Source organism: Tenrec ecaudatus, chromosome 16 (genome assembly GCF_050624435.1).
Source record: "Tenrec ecaudatus isolate mTenEca1 chromosome 16, mTenEca1.hap1, whole genome shotgun sequence".
NCBI lineage: Eukaryota > Metazoa > Chordata > Mammalia > Afrosoricida > Tenrecidae > Tenrec > Tenrec ecaudatus.
Genome location: NC_134545.1, coordinates 62350827 through 62365925, shown reverse-complemented (window position 1 = coordinate 62365925; position 15099 = coordinate 62350827). Strand labels below are relative to the sequence as shown.

Sequence of the window (15099 nt, the reverse complement as noted above, 5' to 3'; positions counted from 1 at the left end):
TTCAAACATGCTCCTGTTAGTAGCACCACTTCTTTGATGACCTCAGGAAATCTTTCTCTACTTCTGAGACAGCTCTCACACACAGAATACTGCCTGTGATAGACGTGTGGTTTTTCTTTTTCCACAGAACATATCCCCGAGGAAACAGAGAGTAATGCCTTGATTCACATTGTCGAGTAAGGTGGGGATTCAGACTACATCTCCCTTAATCCTGTCCACTAGCTTAATAGAGAACTCACCCCAAAAGGGGATTATAACCCCAGGCAGAGAAGCTAGACTTGATAATACATCACAGGAGCCATGCTAAGAAGTGTCATTTCACCGTAATTATGAACTATGTAGACCGAGTGTAGTTTTATTACTGCGTCACTGACCTTGCAGTTAGTAGCTCAACACTTACTCAACAGCACCCCTAGAAATCAATGAAAACTCCTTCGAAACCAGTCTACATGTTGTGTAAGTTATTCCACCTCATATTCTCAAAAGAACTGAGGGGCCGCGCAGGGTCTTCTCGCCCACGATTCTAGAGGAGCAGGTCACTGCGCGAGGTGCTCTGCTCTTCCATTTAGCAGGAGGACAGGACAACTTCAGCGTCCAAGCTCACCTGAGATACCCCACCTCATCTCCACTTCCTGGCTGTTGAGAGCTGTTTGCTCATTGGTCCTCTGGCCGGGGCACTGCTATTTAACCCGAAATGCCCCCCCACCATTTCTAAATCTCAGGACAGTAGTGCTTCCTCATGCCTCTTGGAGAAGCAGGGTTCTGGTGGTACAGGTCATCTTCAGAGGGAGGAGCATCTCCCGGGGTCAAATCTGCTCCTCTTTGTCCACTGCTTTCTTCCCCACGTGACTGGCGTTTGTCAAAGCTCAGCATTGGATCTCTTCATTTCCTCTTAGCACACGTTCAAAGCACGTGGAGCGTCAGAGCACACCTTAAACTGCCACAATGCCGCTTCTCTGTTTAAGGTCTGTAAGCACTCCCTTCTGCTTGCAAGTCCAGGGTCCTCTAGACCGTACAGGCAAGGCCTCTTCCCCAGGGGCCGCCCGATTCCTCCTCCATCTCACTACCTATGCATCGTCATGCATCGGCCACCGTGTTTGGGTAAAGCCGTTTTCCAAGCTGACTTGAAACCTTCTATTTCCATCACAGCCTCGTTTGTAGGTTTTTTTCAACTGTGATCATTCATGCCGGCCACCTGTCTGAACTGGTTGTCTTGGACTCTCTTGATCCGCCTGGGAAGCAGCCAGTAACTGATCGTGCATCTGTTTAACGGGGAGGGCTCTTCTCCCAAGGTCATTGACCGCCTTTGCCAAGTCCTAACGTCGTCCCGGGAAGTGTCCCTCCCCGTTCCCCTGCGTTCTTCAGACCCCCGGGGGAGAGCACTGGTTTCGTCCTGCGTGGAAAGCTGCGGCACCCTGCGGGCACCTCAGAGCTCGTCCACACGCACCAGCTCAGGCGCGCGTCTGGACAATGTGCTGGCCCAGGCGGCAGGACAATGTGCTGGTCCAGGCGTAGCTGGCCAGCCCTGCTAGTTGCCTCCATTGGAGGACTTAAGAACTCTACAGCTCAAGAATAATTCCCTTTAAAAATGCAAATGAATACACCGAGCTCTGCTGGCTCCTACCTTAATAGAACTTTATTTCACAGAATTTCAAAATAGGACTTATTGAGGTCAGTTAAGCTGGTTCTCGGAGCAGCTTTTCCAGAGCAGCACTGTGGGAAGCAGGGCACAAACTCAAAGAGGAAAGGTAGAGGAATATGACGGGGCTTCAAAAAGCTCATGGGGAAAAAAATGGGATTTTTTTTTCTACCACCTGTTCTGAAGCCCCCTTGAATGCACATTCTGGATTCTTGGACGTGTTTCATAAGTAGCTCTTACTGCCTCAACCAGTACCACACACAGTTTCTGAAACCCTGATCATTTCATACTGACAAGCAGCATGACAGTCAGTTTGTAACACAAAATACCTCCCTCCAAAGTACTCTCAGGTGATGTCATGATTCGACCTGCCTTTACCGGCGAACACGCCTTACAATGAATTGATTATCTTCCCAATTAAAGTAATAATTACCACAGATGTGTCTAGTGCCCCAAACATGTGTTGTGGTTAAGACACGGTGCTAAGGAATTTATAGGGACTATTTCATTTGGCGGTGTAATGGTCACAAGTTGGGCTGTGAACCCCACGGTCAATAGTTCCAATCCACCAGCCTGCTCCATGAGAGCAAGAAGAGACTCTCTGTCCCCTTGGAGAGCTGCTGTCTTAGAAACACAGCTTTACCCTGTCTTGTAGGGTTGAGGTGAGCACCCTAACATGTACCCACAGCAACACCAGTGCTCCTCAAGGTATGAAGGGGGCACTATTGTTTGGACCAGTATATGGAGGACAGAGCTGAAGCATAATTTGTCCACCTGCATAGAGACGAAGCCTCCAGGTCAAGAAGGGCCCCAGGCAGTCTGATATGAGTTACTTTGCCACTCAATTATGCTTACTCTCCACTGTGAGAGGGGAAGGAGACCGAAGGTCACCTGGGCCACTGTCAGAGGGCAGGCCTGTGGGTGATTGACATCTCTCTCATTTGGGCATGAGGAGAACTGCATGCTGGGTGATGAGGGACTCCCCCTGGATGACCTGTGACCAGTGACTCAAACAGGAGTCCGACACACAGCTGAGAGCTCCTGCGGTCACTATGCTGCTGCCGCTTAGAAACGTCCTCTCCACAGAGAGCAAGTGAGCCTTCACAGGGCGGCGTTCATGAAGCTCAAACATACCAATGGATGGAAGACAAAAAAAAAAATCTTTAAAGAAATTTGTATTCAGTAAATTGAACAGAAAAATCAAGAACCAGTCTATAGGATATACTAAGAAGAGCAAATTCTATATAAAAGCTGTTCTTTTACTCTGCCCTAAGGCTTGTTTACCGGTTACTTCCTCTGTAGTGCAAGTATCGCCATGGTAACAGAATACAGTAACTGAGGAAGGGCTTGCGGCTCTTAATTCTGGTTTCAAACAAATTATATGTAACCCCTTTAACTATATATGTATGCAGACTTGAATCTATAGAAGTCCTGGTGGTGTAGTGAGTACGCTTTGAGCTGCGGGCTGCATGGTTGGCAGTTAAAAACCAGCAGCAGCTTGGAGGGAGAAAGACTGGCCTTTTACTTCCATAGACAGTGACAGCCTTGGAAAACCCCAGGGGGTTACTCTGAGTGGCACTGAGTTGAGTTTTGAGGGAGTTGAATCCATACTATACCATAGAGGACAATAGGAACAACTAAAGAAACCTGCAATAATTAACTTCATATGTAACAAATGTATCTATGTATGTTTGGTAGCTTTAAGAATGGGACTATGTCTACAAATATTTATAGGTTTGATGCAAGATATTTCTACATATATATTTACCAAAGCTGAAATAGATCCACGAACATAGTAAAGCATACAAGAAGCAAAGTTATGAAAACAGCTTATCTATAATCAACCTCCTCAAGCCCTGGTGGTGTAATAATAAAGCATTAGGCTGTGATCCCTGAGGTCAATAGTGCAAAGCCACTCGATGCTTCATGGAAGAAAGGTGAGGCTTTCTTCTTCCGTCAAGAGTTACAGTCTCAGAACCCCACAGGGGCAGTTCTACCTTGTCCTAGAGGGTCACTAGGAGCTGGGCTTGACTAGAGGGCAGTGAGTGACTGTGTGTGAGGTCTCAGGGTCATAGTCGTGAAAGATACCAAGGTCAACTGGCATAGTGCTGTTCAGAAAGAAAATCTTTTATATCCTAATGTGGTGAGGTAGCAATTGGGGTCTTAAAAGCCTGCAAGCAAAACAAAACCATGTATGAAAATAAGAGGCAACAATGGCTCTCTCCCTGCCCAAAGCCAAAGAGATTAAACAGATGTAAAGACCTCCACCCAACACACTGTCATCAAGTAGATTCTGACTCAGAGCAACTGCGTGGCATAGCTTAGAACTTCCCCCATGGGATTCAGAGAATGTAGCTCTTTATGGGATATAAACAAATATTCCCAAGGACTAACAGTTGATGTGAACCCCAGCCTGTATGACCCAGAGAACACAAAAATTATATGGTACCTGGCTACCACTACATACCACCATGAGAGGGAGTACACTCGGAAGACCTGGAGAGAATGGGAGAAAATGTGGAACAACAAAGGCCAGACTTTCTGGTCTGATACACACTGGTGAGAACCCCAAGACCATGGATCTTAGAAATGCCTGGCACTGAAATTACCTCCTTTGCGCAACTTTCAACCATATGATAGACACCAAGGAGGCATGCGCTCCTTAGGACAATCAGCCATGAGAGATCAAAAGGGTGGCCTTGCCCCGGGGCTAAAACTCTAAAGGTAGGAAGGGACAGGCCAGGATGGATGGATGGCCATGGTAAACAGAGGAGGCAGTGGGAAGAGTGTTGTTATAATGTGAGGCACGCCATCAATGTCACACATCAAAATGTTTATGAACTTTTGAATGGAAACCAATTTGCTGTATACTTCCATCCAAATTACAATAGAAAGTTAAAAAATATTCAAGGTGCTGGACAAAGCAGTAGTGGACAAAGAGGTCTAGAAGTTATATATTTTTGAATTCACCAAAGATAGATATACTTCCTTCTAGTGCAGGATGCTGAGCTATGTGCTAGGATGTTTAAAATGGACAATAGAACACATCAGCACTAATAGTGCTATCAGACTGCTAGCCAACAGGTCAGCAGTTCAAACCCACCAGCCACTCAGTGGAAGAAAGCTGAGGCTGTTTGTTCCTGTAAAACATTAGTTTCAGACTCTGTACAGGATCACTAAGGCTCAGAATCTACTCAATAGTAGTGGGCTTTTTAAGACGTTGGACAGGGAAAGATATGACAAAATAATAATTTGTAAATTATCAAGGGCTCATGAGGGAGGGGGGAGCAAGGAGGGAGGGGAAAAATGAGAACCTGATGCCAAGGGCTTTAGTGGAGAGCAAATGTTTTGAGAATGATGGGGGCAATGAATGTACAAATGTGCTTTACATAATTGACGTATGTATGGATTGTGATAAGAGTTGTATGAGCCCCTAATAAAATGATTTAAAAAGAATAGTAATACAACACAGGCCTAACCTTGAGGAATTCAATCTTTAAAATGAAGTAAAAAGTAGTTTGTGGGAGGGAGCTATAAATAAATTTTATTATCCCTTTGCTTCGGCCCCCATAAGGCTGCTGAGATAATAGGTAAAAACACTTAACAAAGATGCTGTCACTTAGCAAATGCTTAAAAATCGCAGCTATTTTTATCATTAGTATGGCAAATTTCAGTGGGATTTACAGCAATGATGGCAAAAGAATGGAAGACCATGCACATCCACAGAGCACTTATTCGGTAACAGGCTGGGTCCTCAAAGGCGCATATCTGAAACTCTTTAGCGGAATGGAATTTTGCCCGAACATTCTTCCCACTGCCGTGTGGAGGTGAGTTCATGAAAGCCAACGAAAGGGCTTCGGGGCAACAACAACAACAAGTCTGTCAACAGATGAATTAATGGGCAAAATGTGGTCTGTACAGACAGTAGGATATTGCTTAGCCACAAACAGAAAAGAAGTCCTGAAACATATTACATCATGGGTGAACCATGCAAAGTACAGTAAGTCAATCACAAAAGGGCACAAATTGTGTATGAACTGATAGTATGCAAATGTGTACAGACCAAAATTTGTTCATGGGAACCATGGGTGGGTGGGAGAGAAAGAGAGAGACAGCATTATTAATTGGTTAGCAAGCAGTGAGCTTCTGTTAATGGGGACGAAAACCCTGGAAATGAATAATGGTGATAGTTAATATGATAAATGTAATTAATGCCATGGACTTTTATATTTTTAAAATGTTGAAATGCTTATATTGTGTTCCATGAATATTTACCATCTTTATGGACACACACACACACACACACACACACACACACACACACACTACCAGTAGCAAAACAAGGGCTCATATTACCGTGAAGAACAGTTCTCTGAAATAGGCGGCTTTCTTTTTCAAAAGGTCTAATTGGAAAGTAGTACATTTTCTGTGACCAACAAAAAAGTACTTCACCAAAATGTTGTGAGGATGCAGTGCATGGTACAGCCAGCACAGCCAGGTGCACGGGGAGATGCCAGCTATGACCTACTCAGCCAGGAGTTGGTGAGAGAAGGGCAACAAGGCATCTTTGCCTGCAAGAAGCTGAGAGTAACAGAGTACTCTAAAGAGACAGACAGTACCACTAAAAAGCATGAAGCATTTGTTGTTCACTATGCGAGATGAAGTACAGGCGGGGTACACACACAAAGTGAGGGTGGCAGTAAGCTAGAGGTCATAACAAGTACCTTTGAGGGAGGCCCATTACCTCAAATGATTCACACAAAAATCATTTACATGTATTATGAAACTGAGGCCCAGACAAGTTGAATGAGTATGGGGCATATCTCTGGTGACTGAAGATTCTCTTGAAATTTAGCTCAATGTGATCGTTACATAATCTGGTATCAATTTGAGGATTTAGAGTGTAGGGGTGGAGTCTAGGCTGCCAGTCAGCCAATGAGGCCTATGTGTGGGCATGGCCTTCCCTTAGGGATTCTAGGAATTCCTGAATGTCCTCCTCGGGGGCAGGGGAGACTCTTTCTCTCTGCTCACTCCCATGGAGGCACTCTCCTGGCAAGACACATGGCACTACGCTGATAGACCCTGTGCCCTGGGAACTGGAGAAGCCACGTGGAGACCCATGCCAGCACTGAGATGCTTACACCACCACTGGATCCAAAGACTCTCTGCTCACTGGCCTGCATTCAGCGTCATTGCATGTGCTTCATGAGTCTGAAGAGGACTTTATATTAGACATATCGGCTAATATCGGACTTATGGGCTTGGACTGGACTGGGTTGGGATGCTTTCTTAATGTAAAATTACCCTTCATATAAAACTCCCTCTTATACACATATGAGTTTCTATGGATTTGTTTCTCGAGGCTACCCAGACTAACACATTCAATTTCCAATATTTCTGAATACATGCTGTCAGATAACCACTGGGCTGCTCACTACAAGATTAGCCATTTCGACCCAGCAGCGACTCTGTAGGAGAAAGATGAGGCTGTCTATAAAGATTTATAGTCTTGGAAATCTTTATATAGGGAACCCTGGTGCTTGCTGGGATGCGATCCACATGGTCGGCAGTTTGAAGCCACCAGCAGCTCCTCGGGAGAAAACTGGGCTTTCTACTCCTGTGAGCAGTCAGGCTCAGAAACCCACAGGGTTGACCCGATGGCAGTCAATTCGAGAGATGGTCCAGAATCAACTAGATGCCCGTGAGGTTGTTGTGGTTTTGGTTATATAGCAGGAATTGGAGAGAAAGTACTATTTTTAAAAATCACTCCACTGGGGGCTTTTACAGCTGTTATCACAATCCGTCCATCCATCCCTTGTGTCAAGCACATTTGTACACATGCTGCCATCATCATTTTCAAAACATTTTCTTTCTACTTGAGCCCTTGGTAATTTAATTTTTTTTCATGAGAAAATACTATTTTACAATTTCTAGTAGTCTTCCTATTTTGGGGGAAAAGTTTTCATTTGGTGGTGGTGGTGGTGGTGATAGGTTTCTGGTTACATAGCGGAAAAGTGGGGGGAAAAAACAAACTTTAGGAACCAAACAGTTCCAGTGTATTAAGGAGAAACTGCTCCGTGTAGCTATTTAAAGGATCATTTTTCTTGGAGGAGGAGAGATAAGAGTTACATTGTGAGATAAATCTTACGTGGAGGGAAGGAAGGCCTCGTATCGGCGGTGCCGCGTTATTGCTCCAAGGACTGTTGGAGACAGTACAATCTGTGGAGGAGGGGAATGTGGCTGTCTGTGGTGTATCAAACAGTGCTCACTAACATTGGGGAACATTTGAAATGTGGGATGGAGAAACTGAAACTTAAGTTTTTCGTTAAAATTAAAGTTGAAAGAGCTACAGGAGAGCAGTGGCTCCAGAATGATAACCCTCAGAGGTCGAGGGGACAGGACCCCCTCCCTACCCCACGGCCCGCAGAGCCCGACAGAGCACGGTCGAGGGGACAGGACCCCCTCCCTACCCCACGGCCCGCAGAGCCCGACAGAGCACGAGGACACTGGAACTCTGCCAGAGGGATCCTGTCCTCCCTGAGGGGACTCCTCAGCACAGTTGCCTGGGGGGCCTTTGGTGACAACCAGGGAGGAAGGGGTTGCCAAAGACCTGTCCTTCACCTTTGCCTTTGAACTTCCTTCACCGATCCCTCCAATTTTAGACAAGTCTGGGTAGCCCTTCCGGCCTAGACTTAGTTGTGCTCTGGGAACACTCCGGAAGAGACCGCGCCGTGTGGTTTAGCACACTGGAATCTCAAGAAGTTATAGAGGAATGACCATAGGCTGCTCAAATCTGATCCCCAGGATCTTGCCTACAGCAGCTATTCTCACTTTAATCAACAAATGAAATAAAACACAATACCTTAAATAAAGCACATTTTCTTAGAGCTCAGTTGAGTTCCAACTGTGGTCTAGCATCTTCTAAGACACTATTTCAGGTATCTGATATTTGAGAAAGGCTGTCCAACGGATGTGTTAACGAGTTGTAGAACTGAGGCCCACAGACCAAGTTCTGTCACACACAACATGATCACCACAACACGCAGGACCCGGAGAACAGAGCCTCGCAGCTTCCACGGCAGTGGGCCTTCTCAGATGCAGTTAACATCCCCAGACTGCCTGGAGCAGCAGGAGCAAAGCCATTGGGAATATAGCAAATTGTCTACAAATGTGTAATTAACTGTTCTTAATATAAAGCTTCACCTGAGAAAAATCATGTATGAGTTATTTTGTAAAATATATATATATTGCATAGATATGACCATCTCTGTAAGTGACTATAAGATTTCCATTTGAAATATGAAAACCATATAACCCAAGCTTCTCTTTCTATTATGTCTTGCAATGTCCTCAGGCCCTAAATAAATTCTTCAGTTTTATTTCCTGGCTTCCCCCCAGCCATCTGGTAACCTTTACTTTGTGTGTTTTAGCCTTACATATCTTATTTTGTATATTCAAGTCTGTAAACAACCTGGAATCCCTTTGGAAACAAGGGAAGCATACATCCTAAACACATAAATACGGAATCCCTCCGGAGAACACACATGAAAATCACGAAGTAGTAAGACTGTCGGGGGATTGCTACTTTCTCCACATGGGAAGCTGGCTAATCATGTACAAGACACAGGCCAGCGACGAGGGGAGATGAGGTGAGCAGGCCCGTGAATTTGATGAGATGATTCCTGCCCAGCAAAGTGTTCACCTATCTTCTACAATCAATACAAGGCCCTCTGTAGGCAGGCACACAGCCTTTTTTGGCACCAGTGCACAAATGCTCCTTACTGGATATATTGTAGTTAATCCCTTTCCCCAAGAGAGCTAGTCTGATTTGCTAAGAGAGCAAGGGTCATGAATAAATTCAGGGGGTGTCAACTCAGCAGCCTGAGTTCTGGGAACGGGGTGGGGTGTGTGTGCTGACACTGCATTGCAGCAGGCAGCAGCTCCCGCATTAACTCCCTGCGGGGAACCCCAGAGGCTGAACAGGTCTTTTGGGATAATCCAAAAGGAATATTGAGGATGTTAGGGTACCTCACATAGAGCACAATGGCACTGTGACCAGACAAAAATCAACATCATGACACACATCCAGGGAGAGGTGTTAATAAAAGAGTAAGACTGTGCTAAACATCGATGGCCATAATTGGAATTTGGGGCTGTAAAATGCCCCGTTGGCTGGGATCTGCTTTACTGCTACATAAATTAGCTGGCAAGCCATCGGTTCTGTTGTGTCCTCCCGTTAGTCACGCCACATTCGGTTCTGTCTCCTATCTGCTTTGGAAATGAACGCCTCTTGCGTGCAGGAAACGATTCCAGGAACGGGGTTCTTGCTCCTACTCATTCCCCAGCGGTCTTCGTTAGCAGGTTCACTAACTCCCTGGGCCATTCCTTGGGTCCACAGGTGATCCCAATCTCCCAGACCCTGGTCTCGATATTCGGTCAGAGCAGTGCTGTGCGGCATGAGTGGCTGGGGGGTGGGGGGGGGGTGTTTCTACCTCATTTAACTCCAGCCATCCAATCACCACTTCCTAGCCCAACCTGGGACCTGAAGCACAGGGTTTACGCTTGGGATTTTGGGCAGTGTCTACCTGACAAAGCGGTGTAATAATCTTCTGTGCATTCTAACCAAGGACAATTTGGTCCCATCTGTGTTCAGGGCATCGTACTCTCACCTGCTTATTTTCACTGCATTCCTGAGAGAACCGTGACCTTGAAAGACCTGCGGAGGAGGGAGAGGCCTTGGCCGTCCCCAAGGCTGCATTATGATGTAACGAAAATTACTAAACAGGGGGAAATGCAAATGAGTTTCTTAAAGGCAACTCTTTTCTCAGTTTATGTGCTTTATGAGAGCCGCCTCTTCTCAGAAATCCTAAAGCAAGTCATCAATTCTCCTCTGCAGTGAGGAGCAGAGGTATTTGGTGTAAACATCACAAGCCTCCTGTAGGTATAATCAAATACCACCACAGGCTTCAGCTCTGACCTCCCCTCGACCCCCCTTCCCCCAAGGTTATTAAGCCTCTTAATTAAGGATCACTGGGGAAATTCTTTTCAAAATCAGTAAAACGTTTGGATTTTAACATACCATATCTTAAAGTGCAGTGTGATTAAGCTAAAACACATATATGTGGTAAGTCAGATGGGGTTAATAGCATAGCTCTGAGGTTTCCACTGATCTTTAATCAATACATAAGCATTATTTATAATTACCACAGTCATTTAAAAAATGTAAACAGAGGCTTTGGAATTGCTTGAAGGAGCTTGATAATATTGTAATTTATCCTATTAAACTGCTTAAACATTTCTCCCAAATCTTCTTACTTCCCGCAACATAAGGAAATTCCTGAACAATGGCATAAAAATCAAACCCCACCCTGGTATATATGTTCCACACATCCTAATTAGAAGATGTGACTTAGTAAGATCTTTGTTAAACTGAGAATTTCAGAAACAAAGTGTGCCTTAAATAAACAAACTTCGGTTGTAACACTTAGATGGCAAAAAACCCACAAGCGAGGCTTCCACACGGCTTAAAGGAGCGCTCCACTTTGTCCTCACTCTGTCCATGCCACCGAAGTGCATGTCACCGAAGCCTTACAGATGGTGACACGACAAGAACACTGCAGTAGCATGAGTGGACTGATTCCTGGGTCAATGCTGCCCTTCCGGTGTTAAGGAGCGTGCACCGGCTCTGGGCTAGTGTGCCCCTTCTTGGCCTTACTCTTGCTTGGCTGAAAGTTGAACCAAGATATTAGTTCAGTTGGATGAGGGTCAATTCCAGGTGTTAATGAAGATCAAAAACCATAATTTCAGGGATGCCACTAGTAAACTGCTCTTTATTATTTTGAATTTTGCCTCACATCATTTCCTTCTCTACAGACAGGAGGTGCCTCACTTAGACGGCTGCTTGCTTAGAACACGCCTCTAGGACCCCAGGTGCCATTCTTTCTGATAGCCAGGCACAGTCTGATTGCTTCACCAGGCTTTGCTTCAGTGACCACTTCACGAGGGCAAGGATTGGGCAGGGCCACATCACAAGAATTCATTGTTCTTAGACTGGAGCTTACAATGAATTGTGAACTCAAAATCCACTACATCTTATCTCTTGGCCTCACTTTTCACTTCTCTTAAACAAGGAGACCTGATACTTTCCTCCATGCTAGGAAAAATGAGATAGCTATGCCACCTGCCACTGCCAGTACTTAAAAAGGGACCCGGTTTTTACCGCGGCGACTACAGCCAGCGTGCTGCTGCTGTTAGCTGTCTCCAGTTAGCTCTGCTTCACTGTGACTTCATGTGTGCAGTGCAGAACAGCTCCTTGGGATTTGCAAGGCTCTGGGCCTTTAGAATTAGACAAATCAGGCCTGTCTTCCAAGTGGGTTTCAACTGTCCAGCACATGGGCTAGGGGGAAACTCTTAGCCATTTGTATACTGCGAGTGATGATATTAGTATTTTGATTCCTTGTCTTTCTATTTTTAAAAATCTATTTCTTTCTTTCTTTTTAAAAAATTTTATTTATTGATTTTAATCATTTTATTGGGGGCTCCTACCACTCTTATCACAATACAATATCCACCCATCCATTGTGTCAAGCACATCTGTACGTTTGTTCCCATCATCATTCTCAAAACATTTGCCTTCTGCTTGAGACCTTGGTATCAGCTCCTCAATTTCCCCCCTCCCTCCCCACTCTCCCCTTCCTAATGAACCCTTGATACTTTACAAATTATTATTATTATTGTCATATCTTACACTGTGATATTAGTATTATAATCTACTTCACTGAGTCTCATTTCTCTTCCCTAACAAAGGAGCTTCTAGCAAAAAGAAATTCTTTGAACAATAAGACCAAAATTAGTACTGCTGTGATTGTTGTTGATGATGTTAATGAGGATGAAATGCCCCGGGTACTATGCTAAAGTCCTTTCCACATATTATCTCTTAGCGGTCTTATCTATTTGCAAAAAGAATATGGGAATCTTATTTTATTATGATTATTGATTTTATTGTTATCGCACATATTCTCTTTGCAAAAAGAATATGGCCATCTTATTTTATTATGATTATTGGTTTTATTGTTATTTCAATGTATAATAATAATTTTAAAAATCTGGACACAGATTAGAGGTTGGAATCAGAATTTGAACGCAGGCAGTCTGAGTCCCAGGTCTACACTTGTGGCCACTGCTCTCCATTCTGCTTCCTACTTCATTTCTACTTCTGACCAAGTCCTTTCTGAAGATCATGCCCAGCATTGGAACCGGATTTTATGCTTCAAAGCAGCATCCTTCTGTTAGGTTGTCCAACATGTCATCCAGTGTTACACATGATACTGTAACTCCTCTGTCCACACATATGTGCTCGCTCATGTTACAGGACCCTGCTAGCCACGATGGAAACTCTGAAGGGGGCACAGGATAAAGGGCAATGGTGGTCTGTTATCTGGTTATTGATACCTGTGCCTCCCCCAGGTACTCTAGCACCGTTCCAGCCCTAAGGTCAAAGCACTGATCTCTAGAAGGCCATTAGAGACCGTTAGTATCATCTGACTATTTCTAATAGGCTGAGAAGGTTCCCCGAGGGGAACAGTTTGTGGTTCGCAGCCATAATGACTTGCACCACAGACCCGGGCAGTGTGCTGTTCTGCTGTACACAGGGCTGCTATGAGTCAGGACCAACTTGATGGCACCGAACAACATGCCCACGAGCACATACACAGGCATACCCTGTCGCTATGAACTCGGTAAACGTTTTTCTGTAAGCAGATGAGCACACATGTGTAAAATCGAGAACTAAAGTACAACTAGAAATAGAAAATGACTTTTACTGATTGGAAGGGGTTTCTTGGGAGGCACCTGATCCAACCTCCTCCTCATGTTAAGAGGGTTACAAATAATTGCAAACATCACAAAAACCAGTTCATTACCGTCAAGTTCTTACCCTTGCAGTGAAGTCCACAGCCGCCGCTCGGTTCAACAGCAACGTGGCGACATTGATATTTCCATAGTGAGCGGCGATGTGGAGCGGAGTGAAGCCACTCTGCAGAGGAAACACAGCAGACCTCGGTTGATTGCTCGGGACACTTGTCTGATCGTGTACTGTCCCACCCTTGCCCAAATAAAAATGAGGAAGCAAAAAATGCTGAGCTCCACATTCCACTCCGGCTAGTTTTCAGTCAGTGCCAATTGCTCACAGGGCTCCTAATTAACCCCAAACGGATAGGCAAAGAGGTAGCCAGGGAGGCCCCAAGGGTGGACAGAGGGACATTTTAGTAAGCTAGAAGCAGAACCTACAGAAGCCAATGTTTTCAACAACTAAAAGGGGTGACAAGAACAATTTTCAGTGATCACAGAAAGCGTTATTGGTACATCTGACTTTTTTGGTCTCATTTCATTTTTTTATTGGTGATAGGATTATCTATTGAAAAGGTCAAAATTCACTTGGTTTTATACATTCAATACTGCTTCAAAGTAATCAAGAGTAAAGGTAATTTTAATTATAAGAAGGAAAAATTTTGAGGGGAGGGGTGCAGAGCACAAAATTGGTCTTGCCCAAGAGACGATTGCATTTCATAAAGAATCCACAAGTTGGTCTCTTTATTAGCAAATGCCTATTTTATAACTTTTTTGGGGGGGGCGGTTATGCATACCGAGGTCATTTTACTTCCTTAAAAAAATGCTAAGACATGCAGCGATTCAGTTAGCCCCAGAGATTGAAACCTTGGAGGAGCTAGATGCATTTCTAAGTTGTTAGCAAGCCTCTTAGCCATGCTAGCTATGTGACGGGCATTATGGAAGGGTGGTCCTGTTGGCACCATACTGAGACTTCCTTCTTGCTGACCCCACGGCAGGGAAGTGTCATGGAGAACCCTAAAGAATCCGTCCTGGGTGAGTAGCATGACAGGGCTGTCTGCAGCTTTCGGAAGAGCGGAGAAGCATGTAGGTCTCAAAGCTCTTCCCGTCCCACACCTCCTACAGCGACCCTCGCGCGTGTCAAGGAGTCCCCGAGCCTCCTTTTGCACACCAGCTTCAGCTGCAGGCAGCCCTGCCAGTCAAAGTGCTCTCTGGTCCGGCACATGCTACTTTGAGGCAGGCGTCGAAAGCAGGTATCTAGCCTACAGGAGGCGATGCAACGAAGAGGGGTAAGAAATGAAGCAGCAGCGCTAAGTCATGAGGACATGATGATGCAGATAGAGATTGAATGGATATACGGATATATACCTCTGTTGTTCTGTTCACCACCATCTGGGTGAACACATTTGGAAGCAGAGAGGAGGGAAAAATGACCGGTTAGTTCACAGTCAATGATATGGATTGCAGGAAGCTCTGAGGACGGAAGCTACGATGGACGCACGGGAGGCACAGAAAGAAAGCGAGGGTGGATGAAGGTGTCTACACAGTGGCCTCTTCCGCGGGGCGCGTTTCCTTAAAAGAGGCCCTGAGTAACGCGCGTCAAGGCAATGGGA

At 45.1% G+C, this 15099-nt stretch overlaps 1 protein-coding gene across 1 annotated transcript in view; it reads right to left on the bottom strand.

Moving 5' to 3' along the window:
* ANK3 (ankyrin 3) overlaps positions 1-15099 on the bottom strand; it is a 367935-nt gene that overhangs the window by 216182 nt on the left and 136654 nt on the right. Inside the window, exon 7 of the mRNA XM_075534954.1 lies at positions 13575-13673. Coding sequence (XP_075391069.1) covers positions 13575-13673 — 99 coding nt within the window. The remainder of the gene's footprint in view (positions 1-13574; positions 13674-15099) is intronic.